This window comes from Aulostomus chinensis, chromosome 8 (assembly GCF_037954235.1).
Source record: "Aulostomus chinensis isolate RoL2024-O1b breed Wild chromosome 8, RoL_Achi_v1.0, whole genome shotgun sequence".
NCBI classification, from domain to species: domain Eukaryota; kingdom Metazoa; phylum Chordata; class Actinopteri; order Syngnathiformes; family Aulostomidae; genus Aulostomus; species Aulostomus chinensis.
In genome coordinates, this window is record NC_141327.1 from 30,259,431 (window position 1) to 30,282,173 (window position 22,743).

At 49.9% G+C, this 22,743-nt stretch overlaps 1 protein-coding gene across 2 annotated transcripts in view; it reads right to left on the bottom strand.

The window, feature by feature from the left end:
* Positions 1 to 5,268: 5,268 nt before the first annotated feature.
* The window catches only part of usp34 (ubiquitin specific peptidase 34), a 64,007-nt gene continuing 46,532 nt past the window's right edge, over positions 5,269 to 22,743 (bottom strand). For both annotated transcript variants that reach the window (XM_086212388.1, XM_086212389.1), the window contains exons 53-78: positions 21,729 to 21,804; positions 21,603 to 21,650; positions 21,062 to 21,127; positions 20,871 to 20,951; positions 20,645 to 20,730; positions 20,177 to 20,345; positions 19,853 to 19,927; positions 19,609 to 19,760; positions 15,155 to 15,308; positions 15,014 to 15,058; positions 14,769 to 14,873; positions 14,462 to 14,609; positions 12,916 to 13,220; positions 12,270 to 12,599; positions 11,993 to 12,150; positions 11,797 to 11,875; positions 11,455 to 11,581; positions 11,032 to 11,139; positions 10,744 to 10,848; positions 9,749 to 9,873; positions 9,541 to 9,664; positions 9,367 to 9,446; positions 9,142 to 9,282; positions 8,602 to 8,742; positions 7,343 to 7,499; positions 5,269 to 6,857 (exon numbers count right to left, since the gene is read on the bottom strand). In XM_086212388.1, the coding sequence (XP_086068514.1) occupies positions 6,097 to 6,857; positions 7,343 to 7,499; positions 8,602 to 8,742; positions 9,142 to 9,282; positions 9,367 to 9,446; positions 9,541 to 9,664; positions 9,749 to 9,873; positions 10,744 to 10,848; positions 11,032 to 11,139; positions 11,455 to 11,581; positions 11,797 to 11,875; positions 11,993 to 12,150; positions 12,270 to 12,599; positions 12,916 to 13,220; positions 14,462 to 14,609; positions 14,769 to 14,873; positions 15,014 to 15,058; positions 15,155 to 15,308; positions 19,609 to 19,760; positions 19,853 to 19,927; positions 20,177 to 20,345; positions 20,645 to 20,730; positions 20,871 to 20,951; positions 21,062 to 21,127; positions 21,603 to 21,650; positions 21,729 to 21,804 (3,946 nt within the window). In that variant the 3' untranslated portion in view covers positions 5,269 to 6,096. The remainder of the gene's footprint in view (positions 6,858 to 7,342; positions 7,500 to 8,601; positions 8,743 to 9,141; positions 9,283 to 9,366; positions 9,447 to 9,540; positions 9,665 to 9,748; positions 9,874 to 10,743; positions 10,849 to 11,031; positions 11,140 to 11,454; positions 11,582 to 11,796; positions 11,876 to 11,992; positions 12,151 to 12,269; positions 12,600 to 12,915; positions 13,221 to 14,461; positions 14,610 to 14,768; positions 14,874 to 15,013; positions 15,059 to 15,154; positions 15,309 to 19,608; positions 19,761 to 19,852; positions 19,928 to 20,176; positions 20,346 to 20,644; positions 20,731 to 20,870; positions 20,952 to 21,061; positions 21,128 to 21,602; positions 21,651 to 21,728; positions 21,805 to 22,743) is intronic.

Consider the following 22,743-nt stretch of genomic DNA (forward strand, 5'->3'; position numbering starts at 1 on the left):
TAACCGGGCTCACTGCTCTCTCCATGCCACTGACGATCACATGACTAGCAGCCAGGAAATCGTGTCCTCCATGAGTCGAACCTTCCTCCTCATCGCGAACATCGGGACCTTGTGGAAAGGAGTCACTCTCCCCAATGACGTCAGCGCTTCTCTTGCCTCTCAAAACTCTGCGCGGACCCTTGGTTTCCGCTGGTGCTCGGTCCGTGTCCCCCATCAGACTTATTTATGTTTGTGTCTCCTTCATCTGAATAACATTCGGGTTTAACCTGACCATTACTGAAACAAGGTGTACAAGAACCTCCTGGCCTTGTGTCACAGCGGTATATGTTAGCCTGACCAATAGATTCCCCAAGACTGGACAGAGCTCCTCTCACGTCTTCCGTGAATCTACTGTCTTTGGGCTTGAAAACTTTAGAAAAGACAAATGCATGTTTTTCCTGATTCTTCATGGGACGTAGGAACTTAAGGATGCTCCCGTCTTTTTTCTCATTTGTACATTTGGATGAACACGGGGAAGCAAAAACATAAAAAACCAGCAAATCATTTTGGTAGTTGAGCAATCCCCCAGAGTTGCTTGCAACACGGTACTCTGCATGATCTGCTCGACCTTTCCTTATCTGGCGAGACCGTTCAGGGCACTGCAACGAAACGTCTGGCCATTTGAGAACCGTGGCTGCAACCACCCTCTGGTCAACGTACACGTCACAATCCTCCATCTTCTTTCTCACTGGTTCAGCAGGGTCGACTTGGTTGATGTCGTACTTTCTGGTACGTTGGTTGTATGGGATTCTCTCAGCCACACTAAACATGGGGGATTTTCTGTGAATGGGAAGGTGAATGTGAACCAGCAGGGCGTGTGGCGTATGTCTGCGTGTGCCTGTGGTGTATGTCTGCGTGTGGCGTATGTCTGCGTGTGCCTGTGGTGTATGTCTGCGTGTGGCGTATGTCTGCGTGTGCCTGTGGTGTATGTCTGCGTGTGGCGTATGTCTGCGTGTGCCTGTGGTGTATGTCTGCGTGTGGCGTATGTCTGCGTGTGCCTGTGGTGTATGTCTGCGTGTGGTGTATGTCTGTGTGTGGCGTATGTCTGCGTGTGGCGTATGTCTGCGTGTGCCTGTGGCGTATGTCTGCGTGTGCCTGTGGTGTATGTCTGCGTGTGGTGTATGTCTGTGTGTGGCGTATGTCTGTGTGTGGTGTACGTCTGCGTGTGGTGTATGTCTGCGTGTGGCGTATGTCAGCGTGTGCCTGTGGCGTATGTCTGCGTGTGCCTGTGGCGTATGTCTGCGTGTGCCTGTGGCGTATGTCTGTGTGTGGTGTATGTCTGCGTGTGGCGTATGTCTGCGTGTGCCTGTGGTGTATGTCTGCGTGTGGCGTATGTCTGCGTGTGCCTGTGGTGTATGTCTGCGTGTGGCGTATGTCTGCGTGTGCCTGTGGTGTATGTCTGCGTGTGGTGTATGTCTGTGTGTGGCGTATGTCTGCGTGTGGCGTATGTCTGCGTGTGCCTGTGGCGTATGTCTGCGTGTGCCTGTGGTGTATGTCTGCGTGTGGTGTATGTCTGTGTGTGGCGTATGTCTGTGTGTGGTGTACGTCTGCGTGTGGTGTATGTCTGCGTGTGGCGTATGTCAGCGTGTGCCTGTGGCGTATGTCTGCGTGTGCCTGTGGCGTATGTCTGCGTGTGCCTGTGGCGTATGTCTGCCTGTGGCGTATGTCTGCGTGTGCCTGTGGTGTATGTCTGCGTGTGGCGTATGTCTGCGTGTGGCGTATGTCTGCGTGTGCCTGTGGCGTATGTCTGCGTGTGCCTGTGGCGTATGTCTGCGTGTGGTGTATGTCTGCGTGTGCCTGTGGCGTATGTCTGCGTGTGCCTGTGGCGTATGTCTGCGTGTGCCTGTGGCGTATGTCTGTGTGTGGTGTATGTCTGCCTGTGGCGTATGTCTGCGTGTGGTGTATGTCTGCGTGTGGCGTATGTCTGCGTGTGGCGTATGTCTGCATGTGCCTGTGGCGTATGTCTGCGTGTGCCTGTGGTGTATGTCTGCGTGTGGTGTATGTCTGTGTGTGGCGTATGTCTGTGTGTGGTGTACGTCTGCGTGTGGTGTATGTCTGCGTGTGGCGTATGTCTGCGTGTGCCTGTGGCGTATGTCTGCGTGTGCCTGTGGCGTATGTCTGCGTGTGGCGTATGTCTGCGTGTGCCTGTGGCGTATGTCTGCGTGTGCCTGTGGCGTATGTCTGTGTGTGGTGTATGTCTGCGTGTGGCGTATGTCTGCGTGTGCCTGTGGCGTATGTCTGCGTGTGGTGTATGTCTGCGTGTGCCTGTGGCGTATGTCTGCGTGTGCCTGTGGTGTATGTCTGCGTGTGCCTGTGGCGTATGTCTGCGTGTGGCGTATGTCTGCGTGTGGTGTATGTCTGTGTGTGGCGTATGTCTGCGTGTGGTGTATGTCTGCGTGTGGCGTATATCTGCGTGTGGTGTATGTCTGCGTGTGGCTGTGGCAGTGTGGTGTATGTCTGCGTGTGGCGTATGTCTGCGTGTGGTGTATGTCTGCGTGTGGCGTATGTCTGCGTGTGGTGTATGTCTGCGTGTGGTGTATGTCTGTGTGTAGCGTATGTCTGCGTGTGCCTGTGGCAGTGTGGTGTATGTCTGCGTGTGGTGTATGTCTGCGTGTGGCGTATGTCTGTGTGTGGTGTATGTCTGTGTGTGCCTGTGGCAGTGTGGTGTATGTCTGCGTGTGGCGTATGTCTGCGTGTGGCGTATGTCTGTGTGTGGTGTATGTCTGCGTGTGCCTGTGGCAGTGTGGTGTATGTCTGCGTGTGCCTGTGGCAGTGTGGTGTATGTCTGCGTGTGGTGTATGTCTGCGTGTGCCTGTGGCAGTGTGGTGTATGTCTGCGTGTGGCGTATGTCTGCGTGTGGTGTATGTCTGCGTGTGGTGTATGTCTGCGTGTGCCTGTGGCAGTGTGGTGTATGTCTGCGTGTGGCGTATGTCTGCGTGTGGTGTATGTCTGCGTGTGGCGTATGTCTGCGTGTGGTGTATGTCTGCGTGTGGTGTATGTCTGCGTGTGCCTGTGGCAGTGTGGTGTATGTCTGCGTGTGGCGTATGTCTGCGTGTGGCGTATGTCTGCGTGTGGTGTATGTCTGTGTGTGGCGTATGTCTGCGTGTGCCTGTGGCCGTGTGGTGTATGTCCGCGTGTGGTGTATGTCTGCGTGTGGTGTATGTCTGCGTGTGCCTGTGGCAGTGTGGTGTATGTCTGCGTGTGGCGTATGTCTGCGTGTGGTGTATGTCTGTGTGTGGCGTATGTCTGCGTGTGCCTGTGGCCGTGTGGTGTATGTCCGCGTGTGGTGTATGTCTGCGTGTGGTGTATGTCTGCGTGTGCCTGTGGCAGTGTGGTGTATGTCTGCGTGTGCCTGTGGCAGTGTGGTGTATGTCTGCGTGTGCCTGTGGCAGTGTGGTGTATGTCTGCGTGTGGTGTATGTCTGCGTGTGGTGTATGTCTGTGTGTGGCGTATGTCTGCGTGTGCCTGTGGCGTATGTCTGCGTGTGGTGTATGTCTGCGTGTGGCGTATGTCTGCATGTGCATGTGGCGTAAGTCTGCGTGTGCCTGTGGTGTATGTCTGCCTGTGGCGTATGTCTGCGTGTGGTGTATGTCTGCGTGTGGTGTATGTCTGTGTGTGGCGTACGTCTGTGTGTGGTGTATGTCTGCGTGTGGTGTATGTCTGCGTGTGGCGTATGTCTGTGTGTGGTGTATGTCTGCGTGTGCCTGTGGCAGTGTGGTGTATGTCTGCGTGTGCCTGTGGCAGTGTGGTGTATGTCTGCGTGTGGCGTATGTCTGCGTGTGGCGTATGTCTGCGTGTGGCGTATGTCTGCGTGTGGCGTATGTCTGCGTGTGGTGTATGTCTGCGTGTGGTGTATGTCTGCGTGTGGCGTATGTCTGCGTGTGGCGTATGTCTGCGTGTGGAGTATGTCTGCGTGTGGTGTATGTCTGCGTGTGGCGTATGTCTGCGTGTGGTGTATGTCTGCGTGTGGCGTATGTCTGCGTGTGGCGTATGTCTGCGTGTGGCGTATGTCTGCGTGTGGCGTATGTCTGCGTGTGGTGTATGTCTGCGTGTGGCGTATGTCTGCGTGTGGCGTATGTCTGCGTGTGGTGTATGTCTGCGTGTGCCTGTGGCAGTGTGGTGTATGTCTGCGTGTGCCTGTGGCCGTGTGGTGTATGTCCGCGTGTGGTGTATGTCTGCGTGTGCCTGTGGCAGTGTGGTGTATGTCTGCGTGTGCCTGTGGCAGTGTGGTGTATGTCTGCGTGTGGCGTATGTCTGCGTGTGGCGTATGTCTGCGTGTGGCGTATGTCTGCGTGTGGCGTATGTCTGCGTGTGCCTGTGGCAGTGTGGCGTATGTCTGCGTGTGGCGTATGTCTGCGTGTGGCGTATGTCTGCATGTGCATGTGGCGTAAGTCTGCGTGTGCCTGTGGTGTATGTCTGCCTGTGGCGTATGTCTGCGTGTGGTGTATGTCTGCGTGTGGCGTATGTCTGCATGTGCGTGTGGCGTAAGTCTGCGTGTGCCTGTGGCAGTGTGGCGTATGTCTGCGTGTGGTGTATGTCTGCGTGTGGCGTATGTCTGCGTATGCGTGTGGCGTATGTCTGCGTGTGGCGTAAGTCTGCGTGTGCCTGTGGCGTATGTCTGCGTGTGGCGTAAGTCTGCGTGTGCCTGTGGCGTAAGTCTGCGTGTGCCTGTGGCGTATGTCTGCGTGTGGCGTAAGTCTGCGTGTGCCTTTGGCAGTGTGGCGTATGTCTGCGTGTGGCATATGTCTGCGTGTGGCGTATGTGTGCGTGTGGTGTATGTGTGCGTGTGGCGTATGTCTGCGTGTGGCGTATGTGTGCGTGTGGCGTATGTCTGCGTGTGCCGTACGTCTGCGTGTGGTGTACGTCTGCGTGTGGTGTACGTCTGCGTGTGGCGTATGTCTGCGTGTGGCGTATGTCTGCGTGTGGCATATGTCTGCGTGTGGCGTATGTGTGCGTGTGGCGTATGTCTGCGTGTGCCGTACGTCTGCGTGTGGTGTACGTCTGCGTGTGGTGTACGTCTGCGTGTGGCGTATGTCTGCGTGTGGCGTATGTCTGCGTGTGCAGCGGGTTGATGGTCCAGATTTGATCCGAACTTGCTCGTGTTCTGGATGGATGCAGTGGCGAACCTGCAGCTGACACGGACGCCCCTGAAACAGTGAAAACACTCAACATGGAGGGAGAAGGAAAAAAAAAGAAGCATCCACAGCTCCAAAATGGATTTCAGCTCTTAAATCTTCATATTAAAACAGTTTTATTAATTTATTCTCTTTTAAAGTAAAATCAGGAGAAAACCATGACACAGCAGAAGCTGAACCAAACAGTGGATGGAACGAACTTCAGTAAAGAAAATAAAATCGCCAACTGGTCCAACATTGGGGCTTTATTACAACCACAGTCAAATAAAGCACCGCTTTTATATATTCATATATATAAAGATATTTATATATATATTTATATAGTTTTCATATACACCTTCAGGCAACGACTAGAGGATTCTTTACAGAATCAAGTTTCTTGTGGTTCTCTTAATTTACAGGTAAACTTAGTTTCTGGATAATTAAACCACAGAAAACATCAAGGCAACTTTCTTTTGCCTTGTTCATAAAGTACAAAACTGGCACAGAGGATGACCATTTTTATACACAGTAAAAATGCAATAAAATTAAATTACATAGAGGAGCAGAGTTGTGTAAACCTTTCCCCGTTACAGCAAACTCAAACAAATAAAATCACAAATCCCAAACAAAATCAAATCAGTATAAAACACATTAAAAGAAACAAGAACTTTTTTGCCCTTTGGGAAAAAAATGTGCTATAGCTTGAACTGTTGAACTTTGTTTCTCTTGAAGTCGACGATGGGCAGCTGTGAGAAGTCGAGTTTTACGGTGCGAAACGACACGGCGGCGCCACAGAAGCTGGAAACATCAGCTGGAGGGAACGAACAGCAGCACAAACAGCAGAAGAAAAAAACAGATCAGGAAAACTTTTCTGTCTTCCAGAAAGAGAAAAACATTTTTTTGGGGGGAAAAATCTCATGGCGACTGTGAGTTGATGATGTCACGAGCAGGGAGGGCCTTTAACAGACAGTTTGGTAACTATGGCGATGGTGGCTTCCACCGTCCTGTACAGCATGTCCAGCATGTCAGGTGGGGGACCCGCACATGGGAACACCTGTGGGGAGGGGGTGTGGCCACCGCAACCCTCAGGTCCCTCCCCCACCAGTCCCAGAGCTGTTGGGAAGGTTGTGTCGTCTGAGAGGGGTGGGGCCAAGCTGCCACTGGTCTTACATTCAGCCTCCTTCTCCATTTTGCCCTCCTCTGAGGATGCAGAAGTCGACAGACCCCTCCTCCCCTCCTGCTGCTCCACCTCCTCCTCAACTGCCACCATGTGTTGTGGCACCTCCGGCCCCTCCTCTGCGTGCACAAATGCCTCCCCCGCTTCCTGCAGCAGGGAGGAAGAGGAGGAGGAGAATGAGGAGGAAGATGAGGAAGAGCCCTCCATCTTCTCCTCTTTGGGAGAGGAGTCTAAATTTCCTGTAGAGGTGGGGGCGGGATCAGGGGAGGGTGGGTCCTGCTCTGTGCCTGGGTCAATCAGAGAGGAGGAGTCCCGAGTCTCTGTGTCAGAGGTGCTGGTGGGCGTCAGCGCCTCCTGGTGGTCAGGTTTCAGCTCGCTGCACGGTGGGAGGGCCGAAGAGGAGGAGGAGGAGGATGACGAAGAGGAGGAGGAGGCAGTACAGAGCGCCGCCGCTGTGTCACCGCTTCTGTCATCACCACTGCTCACACGCCGCCTCTTCACTGGAGTCGCTCCTTCATCCTCAGCTGACACACACACACACACACACACACACATTTATATAGTTTGTAAAGATTTTCTTGGACGTTTAGCTGTTAGCCATTAGCTTCAAGCTACATGTGTGACTGTCTCTTTCTACATCCTGGCGTCACAGGGAAGTGATGCAGGAGGGAAAAACTGCTTTGTGAGCTCAAGAGATGTTTGAGTACTCGAGAGATATTCAAGTATCACTGAGAGCAACGCAGTATTCCTAACAGATTTACTCCTGAGACAGTGAAAATATCAACTCCTAACTGGGCACTTTGAAGGCTCCAACCTTTAAAAATGAATGAATCCCAGGTCGTCTTGGTTGGACGAGTCGATGAACCCTTGAGTTTTTGCGATTTCCCCCCACATTTAAACTTTGCTTGTTATGAAAAATGATTCGTTGCTGCCAGGCAGCAAAATGTTTGGTAAAGTTTCCCATCATGCATCTGGGCCAGATGTTTTAGGACTGCAGGAGGTGTTGTACCTTTGACCTTGTGGTCCTTAGCCTCTAGCTCCAGAGCGCTGCGCTGCTGGGCACAAACACGACAGCGACCAAGCAAATCCTGCAGGGCGGGGCAGAGGGCGGGGTCAACGACCTGAGGCGGCTGGACGGACAACAGCAACACCAACGCCCTCAAGTCCTGAGAGACAAAAGACACAAGACAGTGGTCTCCAAAAACCGATCAGATATGTGTGTGTGAGTGAGTGAGTGAGTGAGTGAGTGAGTGAGTGAGTGAGTGAGTGAGTGAGTGAGTGTGAGTGAGTGAGTGTGTGTGTGTGAGTGAGTGTGAGTAAGTGTGAGTGTGTGAGTGAGTGAGTGTGTGTGAGTGAGTGAGTGTGAGTGAGTGAGAGTGAGTGAGTGTGTGTGAGCGAGTGAGTGTGTGAGAGCGAGTGAGTGAGTGTGTGAGAGCGAGTGAGTGTGTGAGAGCGAGTGAGTGAGTGTGTGAGAGTGAGTGAGTGTGTGTGTGAGTGAGTGAGTGTGTGAGAGAGTGAGTGAGTGAGTGTGTGTGAGAGAGTGAGTGAGTGTGTGTGAGAGTGAGTGAGTGTGTGTGAGAGTGAGTGAGTGTGTGTGAGAGTGAGTGAGTGTGTGAGAGTGAGTGAGTGTGTGTGTGAGAGTGAGTGAGTGTGTGTGTGAGAGTGAGTGAGTGAGTGTGTGTGTGAGAGTGAGTGAGTGAGTGAGTGTGTGTGTGAGAGTGAGTGAGTGAGTGTGTGAGAGTGAGTGAGTGAGTGAGTGTGTGTGTGTGAGTGAGTGAGTGTGAGTGAGTGAGTGTGTGTGTGAGTGAGTGAGTGTGAGTGAGTAAGTGTGTGAGTGAGTGAGTGTGAGTGAGTGAGTGAGTGTGAGTGAGTGAGTGTGTGTGTGTGAGTGAGTGAGTGTGAGTGTGTGTGAGTGAGAGTGTGAGTGAGTGAGTGAGTGTGTGTGTGAGTGAGTGAGTGTGTGAGAGTGAGCGAGTGAGTGAGTGTGTGTGTGAGAGTGAGCGAGTGAGTGAGTGTGTGAGAGTGAGCAAGTGAGTGAGTGTGTGAGAGTGAGTGAGTGAGTGAGCGAGTGAGTGAGTGTGTGTGTGTGTGTGAGTGAGTGAGTGTGTGTGAGAGAGTGAGTGAGTGTGTGTGTGTGTGAGAGAGTGAGTGAGTGAGTGTGTGTGTGTGTGTGAGAGTGAGTGAGTGAGTGAGTGTGAGTGAGTGAGTGTGTGAGAGTGAGTGAGTGTGAGTGAGTGAGTGAGTGAGTGAGTGAGTGTGTGTTCCTACAGCGTTGAGCAGGCCGCTGGTCTTGCTGAGCTCCAGGCGGTGAGCTGCTAACTCAGGCTGCAGGCTGCTCTGCTCACTCAACAGGTTTGTCACTAAAACACCGATCAGGTTGGAGCAGCTGGGACCGGACAGCACCTGCACCTTAACACACACGCAGGCACGCACACGCACACAGAGCGTAACATCGTTAGATCGATAATCTGCTCTACGAATGCTGATGTCACATTCATGTGTTCATTGCAAACACGGACTGTGGTGCTTGTCTAAATATCACATCTGTAAATGTGCCGCCATGTTTTCAGGTGACATCATGTTCCCAGATGCGTGCCGCTGGATTTCAACAACGGCTCTGAAGTCTTCACAGCTTCTTGGTCGAACGCTGACGTTTGCCTCCACACTCTCTTTTCTCAGTTCTTATCCAGAGCTGGAAATGACTGAGATCAAAATCCAGGCTTCCAATCCAGATGATTGTGTGACATCAGGCACAGGGACAAAGAACCTGGTTGGTTCGTCCAACCCACCGATGGAGGACCACTGTACCTTGTGGAGGAAGCAGGTGAGGAAAGAGTAGGCTACGTTGTTGTTGAGGAAGGTCCTCTCGTCCGTCAAGATGCACTTGATGTACTCGCTGAACACCGGATCCTCGCACAGCAGCTTCACACACGTCTTAGCCAGAACAGACTGAGAGGAAACACACAGGATCGGTCCAGTGACATCATCCACATTTAACCAGAAGTAGCGTCAAAAACCTCTGCAGTGACGTACCTGCGACTGGCAGAGCTCCGTCCACAGTTTGGGGAAGAGAGCGAGGTGAAGAGGAAGTCCTTCATAGGCGATCAACGCACCTGAGGGATGAAGAGTTGTTTAAGAGTGTCAGTCCTCCGTTTGACTCGTCACAACGCTTCATTCTGTCACTTTTGAAACACACACACTACACACTTAGTTTGATGAGTGTGTCTGTGAATTTCTCGCAGTTGATGGCGACGCGACAGAGCAAGTGGATGAACTGGTGGTAGGACAGGAAGTAGTCCAGCAGCATGCGGTCGTAGACCTCATCCTTCCCCTGAGAGAGACAGACACCACACGCAGGCTTGAATTAGGCAGCATGACAGGTGAGGGCGCCCCGTCATGTGACAGGTGGACGTACCTTGCTGCTCTCCACCATCGAGGGCAGCAGACACATGTTGAGCTCCGGTCGCGGAGGTCGGATGTTGTTTTTGGCGCCCATCAGCTTGATGTTCTCTCTGCATGGCAGGTAGGGGCCGAAGGACACTATGGAACGAACACACACACAACTTAACTTTAAACAACGGACGTGACTGAACGGACCCCAGTCCTGATCACCTTTGTGCTCGTGATGCCAGGCGGAGCAACGCTAGTTCCCAGACGCTCTGCTCGCTAAAAAGACATGTGACCTATTTCACCATGGGACTCTACATCCCGCGACTACGTGGACAGGTCATGAGTCCCCCAGGCCGGGGGACATTTGACACCTGATAACGGGTTCACTGCCTCACTCTCACCTGCTAAACCCTTCCAGACTTGACTGCTCTTGGTGCCTGTTTTTCTACAAGGGCGGTGCGGTAGCAGCAGCAGTTGCCATCTTCAATGTAGTTTTTCTGATGCCATGTGTAGCCACCTCCTACTTCAAGTAGGAGTAGTAGCAGTAATGCAAATAGCCTAGCGACTGGATAACTCTGGGGGGTATACTGCCCCCGTCAGTTCCAGAAAAGGCGCAGCGCGGATTGATGCTTTAACAAATGGGTACCGTCGGTGTTTTGTAGTTTTAGAACAGAGTGGGATTACAAGTATCGGTGCTCATGACATCCCTGGACTTGATTGTTGTTCTCCGACACTCCCACATAGGACACTAAAAAGTCCAGACTTGAGCCCAAGTTGCTCACTCTTTGACTAGTAAGGACTGCAGCCTAGTCGACCCAGTGTAACAAGCGACATGAGCAGCTGCAGCACGTGCTGGTTCATGTGCTGCAGCTGCTCAGCTACATGAGGTTAGCTTTGCATTTTACTCAGGGGAATGATCGTTTCACTCAACAAGCACCAAAGAAGGTGGAGGTGGAGAAAGATGCTTTCAGCACCGCCCAGTATTTTTGGAAAGGAGCAGGACGTGAGGAGGAGACTCACTGGGGATGTTGCTGTGGTGGTAGGTGCAGTGGTTGTGCTGCAGGAAGGGAACCAAAGTATGCAGGAAGTCATGTGGACTCAGGAGAACGAGTTCCTTCAACACATCTGCAGGAAGCAGAACAAAGAACACACAAGAGGATCCACCTCTGTCAGTCAGAAAACACGTAGAAACCACAGACATGTACAGGAATCTGTTGGATTCTTCAGAGAACTTCTGAAAAAATAAAACTATGGCAGTGAGAGAGTGCTTGTTTCTCAGGTGGTCGGGGGTCAAGCGTGGATGTGTACCCAGGCAGGCGTTGCGGAGCTCCGGGGGGCTGTAAGAGTTGAGGAGGGTCAGGAGCTTGTGGGCGAAGTCGATCCTCTCCTGCCACTGGATCAGAGCCTGCTTCACATCTGTCAGACGAGAGCCAAACATCTGCTCAGAGCAGACAAACACACCTCCAGCGCAACAACAAGAGTTAATAACAGTCAGGTGTTACGGTGAGTCTGGAACAAGAGGACAGGTTTATTGATGGTTTATGTCACACTAGTTTGCAAGTGTGTTTCAGATTGTGGCGTTTATGTAGCTGCATTTTTTCAACAATGTGACCAATGAGACTTTTCTGCCCTCAATGCCGTCTAACAGGAAGGAGGCAAAGCCTGAGGACCGTCTGTAACCAGGGTGTCCCGGGCGTCAGGCTACACGGTAACGATGCCAGCTGGTCTGACCTTTGCGCTGCAGGTATGGTCTTGTGGCTTTGAGGACTGACAGGAAGATGGACAACAGCTCGACCAGGTCTCCTGTGACATGGCACGCCGTCGCTTCGTGGTACATCATGTGCAGAGTGTTGAAGGACTGCGGAGGACAGATTTAGGTCATTTTGAAAAAAATTCTTAGCAGGAACATTCAATGACGAAGAAAAAATGGAGGGGGGTTCCGAAGCAAAAAATAATACCTGTCATTCAACATGACACTGCAACTTCAGGGCTTAAATGATTATTTCATTCCTGTGGTGGATTTTATGGCGTTTCAATCATCTCAATGCTGCGAGGACAAGGTCCTGACTTTACCTCTGTCATGAGGATGAGTCCTCTGTTGAAGACCACCAGCAGTCTGTCCTCATCGTTCTCCAACAGAACCCGGAAGGCACTGAGAGGAACATCAACAGAACTGAGTGTTGGGATCATTTTTTAAGATGGGACGGACCAAACCTGCCACCTACACTTCAAATGACCCTTTCAAACACACAACTGACGAGCAGCTGACCTGATCAGCGTGGTCCAGCAGGAGCGCCCGTCCAGGCAGCGCAGGTAGCAGCTGATGGTGGTCTTCTTAAACTGTTTAACATCATCCAGCTCTTCTTCTCTCATGTCGGCTCGCTGCGCCACGAACAGCTGCATCAAGTTGAACAGCTCCTCCACCGCCTGCAGGGATGACAGTCGTCATGGCGGTGCTGGGTACACATCACATACTCTGATGAGGCGGACATCGCTCCAACTTCAAAAGGCACACAAAAACACGGCAGCTAATGTGGAACACTGACCCCAGGGTACTGGCTGGCGTGTGGCGTCAGGTTCTTGAAGGCCCATTGGATGTTCTGGTGCGACGCCAGCTGGCGGGTGAAGGCAGGCGACTGCTCGCAGCACATGCGCAGGATGCCATAGTAGGCAGGTAGCATGCCACGGTTGAAGAGCACCACCTCCTGGTCATCGTGGTCGGCCAGGATATAGTTGAAGGCAATGTTCTTGGTCACTATGGGGCTCTGCACCACCAGCCGCACGTTCTCTGGACAGTCCACGCACACGTTGTACCAGAAGGAGAGCAGCGCCTGCTTGTTGTGGTTGGTGGCGATGGCTGGTTCAGACAGTTTGGGCTGAGAAGAGAAGAATCAGACGGACGCATATTTCTTACAATTCCGTTTTTTAACCAAGTGAATGAACACTGACAGTTTGTCCCCCTAAACACAACGATGAACCACTAAAACCTAGAATGATGAAAGTCATCAAAGAAATGTTTCTTTACGCCCTGAATCTGCAGCCCCTGCAGCTCAGGAGCTCATCGACACATGCAGTTCACAGGTCCTCAACACCGATCACCTGTCACGTTGTTGTCATCACCATTACTGCACATGGTGTGGAACATCTTTTTGGCCACAACATAAAAGCAGAATACAGAGGAAATAAATGCACCTGAAAGAGGTTCCACAGGTCCATGAAGTATCCGGAGAACATGAGTTTCTCTGTCTTGGAGATGAGACAGTAGGTCATGAAGCTGAAGTACTGCACCAGCTTGGTGGTCCCGTGCACGCTGGCGTCCACATAGAGCTTGGCCCGTCCCAGCAGCCCCAGAAGCAGGTTGTAGACCTGGTGCAGGACCACGGTGGTGTCAGGTGACAGCGGCAGCTCGCGGGTGGGCAGGTGGAGGGAGCGTGTGGAGCGAAACATCTGACGGAATGAGTTGCTGGGGATGAGGGAGACGAGGAGGTACGCCGCCGCTGGACGAGGAGATGGATAAGTTTAGGATCAGGAACCAGCCACAAACTGTTCTCCCAGTCTAAGCACATTCAAAGAAACGCGGGTCCCAGCGGTATTTGATCGCACTCAGCTGGACTGTAATTCAGGGCAGTGGAGGGGCCACGTCGATGCAACGCTTCGTGCCACTGGCCTGTTAGTCCTCAGCGTCAACCCTGGAAACGTGAAAAAGCTGTTTGGTGTGTCCCGGCTACTCGTCCTCTCTGCTCTGGTTGCTCCTTTACGGTTTCATCTTCTGCTCACTTGTTTGATATCATTTTAATGTTGGGTGAGGAGACCAGTCAGGGAGGTGGAGACGCATCTGAGCTGTGAGACTCAACTGTTACCAAGCTTCCCATCGCTGCTCTGACATGTTGCGTTTGAGGTTTTTATACCACAGCACAGTCAGAATGATGAAAAGCCTGTCGCAACACTAAGTCTCATTATTTCTAAAGTACACTGATTGGATCTGTCAGTACTTTCCAGCTGTAAAACAATCGATGAAACCTCTCAGGCTGATGAGCTCGCCAGCAGCAGCAGCGAGTTGTGTACTTTTAGATCCAGCCGGTTCAAATCAGAAGCATTTTCCTGAGTTGACAAATACTTTAAGAGAAAGACTTCTCCGACACTCATCAACAGGAACTGAACCCAAGAGGTGGGTGGGTGGTAGTTTTACATGCTACCACCTGAATGACAGTGGATTTACCAGGCTAACCACCCTTCCTGCTGCGAGCCGCCGGTTTCCTGTTTTTCTGGATACCTGAATACTCCTGTGGGTCTTTGTTCCACAGCCACAACACACCAAAAGAGCTTAACTCCTCGTAAAATTATACTTCATCCCAAAAGTGTATTTTCTCTTCCAAGTACTCACCACTAAGAGCCTTGAGCTCACCAAGATGGTTTTCCCTCCCTCGTTACTTCTTTATCACCCCAGAATGCAGGAAGAGCCAGTGTTGTGTATTTAGTGTAAAGCAAATGGACACTAGTTGCTAACAGCAGCTCAACTGTCAAGAAATGATGTCTTAATTGCATGATCAGCGATCCAGAAACACTTTGAAGATTAAAACTACAAAAACACTAGAACATTTTTGGTTCAGGAAAACAAACAAACAAAAAAAAACTGGTTGTGAGGAAAATGTTTCTTTAAATTTGCGAGTACTCGAGGGGTAAATTACACCTTTGGGTGCAGTACGGCTTTTAGAAACCAACCCAGCCCTCCTCTTACACGTGCGGACTCGAGGGTAGTTGTGCGCCAGCAGGAACCGTTCCACCCAGTTTTCCATGTTCTGCAGGACCCAGCTGTGGGCCAGCTTGTTTCTGGGGGTCTGCACAGCCAGCCAGTCTAGACACTGGGACGGGTTGTACTCGATCACCTGAGGAGGAAGACAAGCAGGTGAAGACACAGGGGGGGGGGCCTGCTGAGGGAGGATGCTCTCCTTCAGTTCTGGTTGATTATGTTGACCTTCATACAGAAAAAACAGAGCAACTTTGCCCTGATGTGTAAACTCAGCTTCCCAGATCCATCTGTTTACCTCCCAGATCCTCTGGAGGATGTAGGAGGCGAAGGAGGGCATCCCCGGGGGTCCGCCGGCAAACTCCATCAGCATAGTCAGCAGCTTGAAGAACGGATTGGCAGCCTGATGGCGGGAAACATCAATACTTTGTACATGCTGATATTTAAGATCATCGACATGGCAACTGCTCCTAGGTGCTTTGAATCAATTCTGCCTTTTTAATTTTTGCAGCTGCGTGACTAAACTTGACCGCAGTCTCGTACCTCTGGAGTCAGCTTAGCGATGGAGGTAAAGAGCATCGACACGATCTGGAGAGAGAAAACATCAACCAGTAGGTGACTTACAAGCATCAGAGGCACCCGACTCAAAACAGTTGGCTTTCTGTCCCTCTGAAATACACCTACGTGTTCGGCCAGGCGGTTGTTGTAACGACAGAGGCTGAAGATGAGGTTGCAGGTCTGCCGGATGTTGATGCCATCTCTGATGTGCTGGAAGATGAAGGGGAATCCTTTTCCTCCGGTCAGCGCAGCCATGTCACTCTGGGACAGAGTCAGATGTCTGGACAGGCAAGAAGAGGCCATCAGGGATGTTAACTCATATGAGGAGGGTTATCATTCACCTGGGAAAGACTGATGATGGAGTAAAAACAGCAAGAAACAATTCAAATGGCATCATTTGTTCTGGGACAAGAGACGTGGAGGTTGGCTCAGCACTGAAACCAAGTCAAATCAATCATCACGTATGTCAACGCGACAGAAATCAAGTTCCCACTTGGTGGTTCAGTCATGATTGCGGTTCCTTTCAGCAGTATTTCTGAGTATTCTCCGTCCTCCAGGTCATCCTAACCCTCAGAAAATGATCAAACTGGGCAACTGGACTCTCCTCTTGTAGGTGAAGACGTTTCTCCTCTCATCCAAGAGGCTTCTTCAGTTCTAAATTTCTAGTGGGAGGTGTCAGGTACAGAACCACCCAGGGGGGTGGTGGCAAAGAAAACAAGTGGTGGTCAGGCCAGAGCAAGAGGCTCATCAGGTGGTCATGTGAGTCGTTGGCCTCAGTTTAGGGTCGTTACCCTCCCAGCCCTCTTAGGAGGGTCATTCAGGTCACCTGGGTGAAGGCGTGAATGCAGGCTGCACCTCCTGGGGAGGACCTCCTGGCTCAAATCCTATTATTTAGGAAGTCAATAGACAAATCCAAAGACGACGGGCATCATGGCTCGGCGCTCCTTGACTTACGTAAGAATCTTGGCCTATGCATAGCAAACGGCAGATGTGGGGAGGACATGCAAGTGGGAAACGCTACCTCTCCCGATAACCCTGTGATAGATTGTGTGAGAAGTTCCCCTCTGATGATAAGCAGAGTTGAGCATTTCTTTGTCCATGATTCTGACTGTTTTCTGACAAGCACTCTACAGTTGAGGTGGTTCTAAAAGGGAATCATACGACTGTTGAGATGAACAACTGTGGGGCTCAACCCCTCACAGCAAAAAATGATGGTGCCGAAAAAACATTGGACCGGTCAGGAACCTGGACAAAGGGTAGAGACAGGCAGTGGTAAATGGGTGAATGACAAAAAGGACGCCTATGCAAGTAACATTGAATCCTTGTTGTAGGACTTTGAGGAGCTGTCTGTAGATGAAATTACTGACAAAATCAAAATCAAGGATTTCAATAAGGAACTCAGGGAATTAAAGGCTAAGAACCCCAAACAATACTGGAAATTACTAAATGACGGAAAAAAAAGGAGGAAGGCGCGCGACCCGTACAGCTATCAGATCTTTATGGGCACTTTAAAAATTCTCAGACACTGAACTCCATAGCAACCAGTCAAAGCCACCAGTGAATCGTGTACCGATCCTGGACACAGAGGCTCTAAACTCTGACGTTACAGAAGCAGAAATAGCGGAAGGCACAGCCAGCCTCAAGAGCGGCAGGGCCGCTGGTTCTGACAGTACTCTTCATGAGTATAGTAGGAGCACTGCCAGCACTTTTTTGCCTGTTTATGTGAAGCTTTTCAACAGAATCATGATGACTGGGGATGTACCAAAAAGCTGGATTGAGGGCCTTATGGTCCCAATGTACAAAGGGAAAGGGGCCTCAGGAGACCGTAACAACTGCAGGGGTACAGCCCTCTTGAGTTGCCTTGGAAAACTTTTTACCAATTTACTGAACACCAGGCTTCACAGGTTCTGTCAAGAAAATACCATTCTGCATGGAAGTCAGGCTGGGTTCCGTACTGGGTCCTCCACCACTGACCATATTTTTGTATTGAAGCACCTCATTGAAGTCTTCATAATGAAAAAGAAGAGATTGTTCAGTACTTTTAGCGACTACCGCCAAGCTTTTGACTTGGTCTGGAGAGACGCTCTGTGGTTTAAACTGCAGAAAGCCGGCATCACTGGCAGACGATACACAGTCCTTGAGAATATGTGCAAATGTATTAAGTCGTGCGTTTTTGTTGATGGCCGCCAATCTGAATTTTTTGCTAGTCTGACTGGGGTGAGACGGGGGGAAAATCTTTCCCCTGTATTATTCTCTCTTTTCATGAATGACCGAAAAGAAGTTCTAGTTGAAAATCACTGTGAACCAGCCAGCTGTGGCGATGACAGATGGTTACAACAAACTACGACTTCTGATGTACGCGGATGACACCATAGTTATGGCCACGTCAGAAGCCATTGACCAAATGTGCAATTACTGTAGGAAATGGAAATTAAAAACCAACAGTAATGAAAAAAACGTCATAGTTTTTGGGCAACGCAACACCGATCTGAAGAAATGTAACTTTCTCTGTAAAGGTGAAGCATTGGAAGCTTCCGGTACCGAGGAGTTGTGTTAAGCTACAACGGTTCGTTTAAGCTGGCCAAGAGCATCTAAAGCCATGCTTGCCCTGATGGGAAAGTGTAGAAGATGGACCTTCCAATAGACATGAGACTGGAACTCTTTGACCAACCTGTTTCACCTTCATGTTACATGCGTGTGAAGCATGGGGATCAGCTACAGGAGACAGCTTGGAAAAGCTACATCTTAAATTCCTCAAGTACCCACTAAAAACTCAGATGACAACTTGTTCTAACACGGTCGATGAGAACTAGGCAGACACCCTCTACATACTGAGATTAAGAAAAGAACGATCGGTTATTGGGGCAGCATCTGTCAGTGTCGGGTACCTACACCTCACCCTGGATTACAACAGTCCGACAGACATTGGATCATTGTGGCCTCTCTTATGTGTGGGTAGAACAGAGTGTGTCAATGTCGACTTGCTAAAAATGCTCGTGGAGCAGAGGCTTAAAGACCAGTTCCTACAGACCTGGCACTCTGAGTTACAAGTATGTCCTCATGCCATTTCGACTGTGAAATTAAGGACAGTCTGAAGCTGGAAAAGTACCTATTGGGTGAAAATGTACAATCGCGCCAAGCCCTCTGCAACCTGAGACTCTGCAACAGCAGAATACCTAAAATAACTGGTAGGTACAAAGGTCTTGAGAGGAACAAGCATTTTTGCAACCTGTGCACTGGGGATTAAACTGGAGACGAGTACCCCGTACTTTTTGAATGTAAAATCCAGATTATTATGACACATCGGAAAAAGTTTCTCCTCAAGTTTTATACTAGCCACCCCTCAATGTTTAAATGTGTAGGACTTCTTCAAACTAGTGATCAAAAACTTCTATACAAACTGGGTGCCTTTTTTAAGTGTGGTATTGTCACTTTTCAAATTATTTTTTGGTTAAATGCACGCTCTGCGTGTATATTTGCTGTCCCCCGTGCACCGATGCCATGGAACGGGCCCCTGGCAGGGCGACAGGAAGTGGTGGTACCCACAACTGGCTTGGTGTCGTTAACAAACTGAAAATATGAGTGAATACTTAGGCTACAACTGCCGGTGAAAGCGCAGGTAGCCTAAGCATCTGCCCTCTTGATGACAGCACAATGTATGGGTTTCTGTACAGTGTATATGCATGGATATGGATGCGCACAGATACATTTATGTATCACGGAAACAGATTATGCGCGCATGTAGTGATGCACCATGTATTGACAGCTGATGCAACATCAACCGATATTAGTAATTTTTTAATGTGTGGGCATCGGACCGATGCAGGAACGGGGCAGATGTTCGGTTCGTATCGGCCTTGTTGCTGCATCGGACCGCCCCGTCATTTTTCCATTTGTAGGGCCTGAGCCTGAAGGTACTTCAGGCTGTCAATGAGCGCGCAATATGAGCATCGTCTAATTTCACCCCTGAACGTGCATGAAATTCGCTGAAATTCCCCACACTTGTCCGGTCTGGCTAAACATTCACTAATCTAAAAAAAAAAAAACCCTAAACAAAACACAAAACTCTATAGCCACCTGGGGAGCCACACAACTAAAAGATCATTTTAGATAATTTGGAGCGCTATAACTCCTCCCACGAATGTCCCACAAACATGGGACCAACACCGTTGGACTTTGTACGGTTGTACATATGTATGCATGTATGTACATACGTATGTATCTTTCTATGTACGTATAATGTACACTGATCCAATTGTCTATAAGTAAATGTATGATTGTTATATTCATATTTTGTACTCCACACCACAATTGTGGTCTAGAGTCAATAAACTGAATCTGAATCTAAATCTCTAATTTTAGTAAATTTTCAAGTGAGATGAACAACGATGCTGCAGGAATCACTACACCCCCCCCCCCCCCCCGCCGCCGCACACTTGTGTAAAACCTAATTCACAGTACATTCTGTGTCTTACGGTTGAAGAGGGAATCTCAGCACTCGTTCTCTTTCACCCCCACATCCCTGGCCACCTTTAGTCTGAATTGAAAGAGGAAACATTGGTTCCATCGTGAGTGTCTACCTCTCGGAGCGAGACTGCTCCACCAGAAGCGCGATGAGGGCAATCATCTTCTCCAGAGCTGCAGGACGATATTTCTCCTCTGCCAGAGACAAGATGTCTTCCTCTTCATCCTCTTCTTCCCCTTCCTCCTCTGACAGCACTTCCACCTGAGGCTGAGCCACAATGCCAACATTTACCATTTTTGTGAAAGTGTGTTATCGTTGGATGTTTTCTTCAGGGTCAGACGGCCAGTGTGTCCACTCACATTCTCAGGGCCTTTGGTTCCCATGTAGAAGTGCACCATAATGGAGATGGCTTGCAGTGACAACAAGAACTGACTCTGCCGGCAGACGCAAACAGCACACACACACACACACACACACACACACACACACACACACACACAAACAATCATAAATCCTAACACTTGAGGTAAAGCAATGAACTGGAACCAGAAGGGTTCCAGTTAGTTGGAGCAGACTGGGTTCTACTGGACGCCCTGCAGGGTTTGGAAACGGACGCTATTGGACAGTTTAGTTGTTCGCTGTCAGACTTAATTAGCTTAAAGCTGATGGAAGGTCAGACCAACCTCTTCCTCTCCCATCTTGGCGAACTCGTAAAGGAAGGCAAAATACTCAGTCAGATGTTTGCTGTGTGGCTTGACGCCGTGCTCCATGATGGACAGGAGCGTCTTCACGAAGCGAGTGACACAGGATCGGCTGCCGATGTCCTCCACCGGCCCGTCCATGTCGTCAGACCTGAGGAGACATGACAGCGAGATGATCATTATGGAGCAGTAACATCTCTCTCAGCGTCGGACGGAACCTGGGCTCCTGTCACCTATCATCACAGACATCACTTCCTGTTCGTGCTACACTTGCTTCGGCCTATGAGTCGGTTCCTACCACCTGCCAGAGTCTCTGTCTCTGGACTGACATGAGAAACTTTAAGCCACAAATAAATGTGAATGTGTTTTTATGTTGTTGCATTAAGACTAAAATGAAGTGTTAAACATGAAAGTATCTGTCTGATATCCGTCTGATCAGGTGCCGCGTACCCATCCTCCATGCCAGGCTGCAGGTAGAGGTGAGCATGAACTGGCCGCAGCCTCTGGATGACGTGAATGCACAACCTCTGGAACATCTGGAAGACAAAGACAATCAAAGTGTATCGGACCAGACTCATGGACTCAGTCATGAGGCCTTTGGGAAGAACAAGGATTGATTAGAACTGGGAGATGAAGTGCACCAGAGCTGCATAAAATCACATCCCAATAAATGTACCTGTCGGACGATCTGGTTGGGGCACTTAATGAGGATCTGCATCGGCCACCAGTTGTCATCTGCCATCCGATCCAAGAACCACTGGAAGCGAGAGACAAGTTTCATTGGTGACGGTGAAAATAGAAACACTTGATGGTATAAACGTAGCTCCACACACAGGGAATGTAAATGACGGAGAGAGAGGAGCTCACCTCGCAGGCCGCCTGGCTGTTGTTGAACTGTTTGGTCAGGAGTTCGATCCACTGCAGCATGGTGGGCTACAGACACACACACAGACACACACACAGACATCTGTGTTTCCATGTCTTTTTTTACTGCCTTTAAAGTTAACACACCTTAAAACAGACAGTTTAGCAAGTGTGCTACACCAGAGCCTACATAATGAGCCATTCATCTCCTCGCTAGGAAACTACAAGACTAATTAGCTGCTGAAGAAGTGGCGGCGATGACAGATGGGAGGAACGACAGATGAAGCTGGGACGTACAGTGAAACAGCCCGGACAGCTGCCAACAATGAACACCTTTAGCTTGACATGATTCTTCTCATCTTCATTGTAAAAGCCAACCAAACTGAGGATGCTGAGACGTGACGTTTGTTGAAATCTAGATTTCCTCTGCAACTTTTATGAAGCCACCGGCCAAAGTAAAAACATATTGCTGATGTGAAAGATGAGCTGTAATGAGAAGGTATGACTCCACTCGACGTCTTACGAGAGGACAAAAGCGAATTACCTTCTCCTTCGAATGAATGAATGTCTCCAGAACAAACGACGTGCTGAGCTGCAAATGACATGGAATCGACATTGGTATTGGTGTTGTAAAGAAAGACGTTCAATAGGAGTCAAAAGTCTTTGTTACCTTGGCAGTCATGAGGGAGATGGCTTTGGGGTCCGGCAGAGTGCTGGGGATGCTGCTGCAGAGCTGCCACATGAATCTGGACGGGATGACACACAGATTCTACAACCGTCTCTGCGTAACTGTGCCTGTGTGTGCAGAGACCTTCCTGTCGCCAGTGTTGAAGCTCTCTAGGCCAGGACTTGGACTCGAGATGACTTGCAACTGAACTTGGGCTTCAAAGTTTATGACTCGGACTTGGACCCTGGATGCGCTGATGCAGCTGGGCGTGACGAACTGTGATAGCGGTGGAGCAGCCTCCACCGTAGCTAGGCTAACGCTAGCGTCACACAGAACTCTCTCCCCAGTGTAATGTGATTAAATACATAAAGAAATGAGTCCCTTTAGCCCCAGAACACCATGAGCTTGAAACCAAATACTAACAAAGACGCAAGAAGAGGCCAACTTCTTCCCAGTAATTCAGTCATATTTCCCTCTTCTAATAACGATGCTGCCAAGCTGTCAAATGTTAACCATCACACAAAACATTTGCTTCATGTCCCCAAAACACATGGCAGGTTGGAACGAAGTAGAAGGATAAAAAGATACCACGAACAGCCTTGTGATCAGGTAAGAAATTGCAGGAGGACCTGATGATTGACCTGATGATGTCAGACATTTTGCTGAGGTCCTGGCAGGACGTAGTTCAGATTTGTTGATTGGAGCATTCTTCTAAGATTCTGAGGTGGTGCACCTATGACTCCGACTTCACTCCCAACAAAAATGACGACAGATGTAAGAATCGGATTTCTAAAGGTTTAACCACCTATTATTCTGTTGTCCACAAGGGGGCATTCCAGAGATCTGAAGCTCTGCAGAACTAACAGGGGCTCGGAAAAGAGGACTTTTACAGGCATTAGCAGGTCTGAGATGGTTTTAATCAACACTTGAGAGAAGCTTTAGAAGAAGTTAATTCAGGGTTCCTGCAGGTACTTCTGTCACGACTTAGATCTCGAACCTGGAACAAAATTCCATCCAA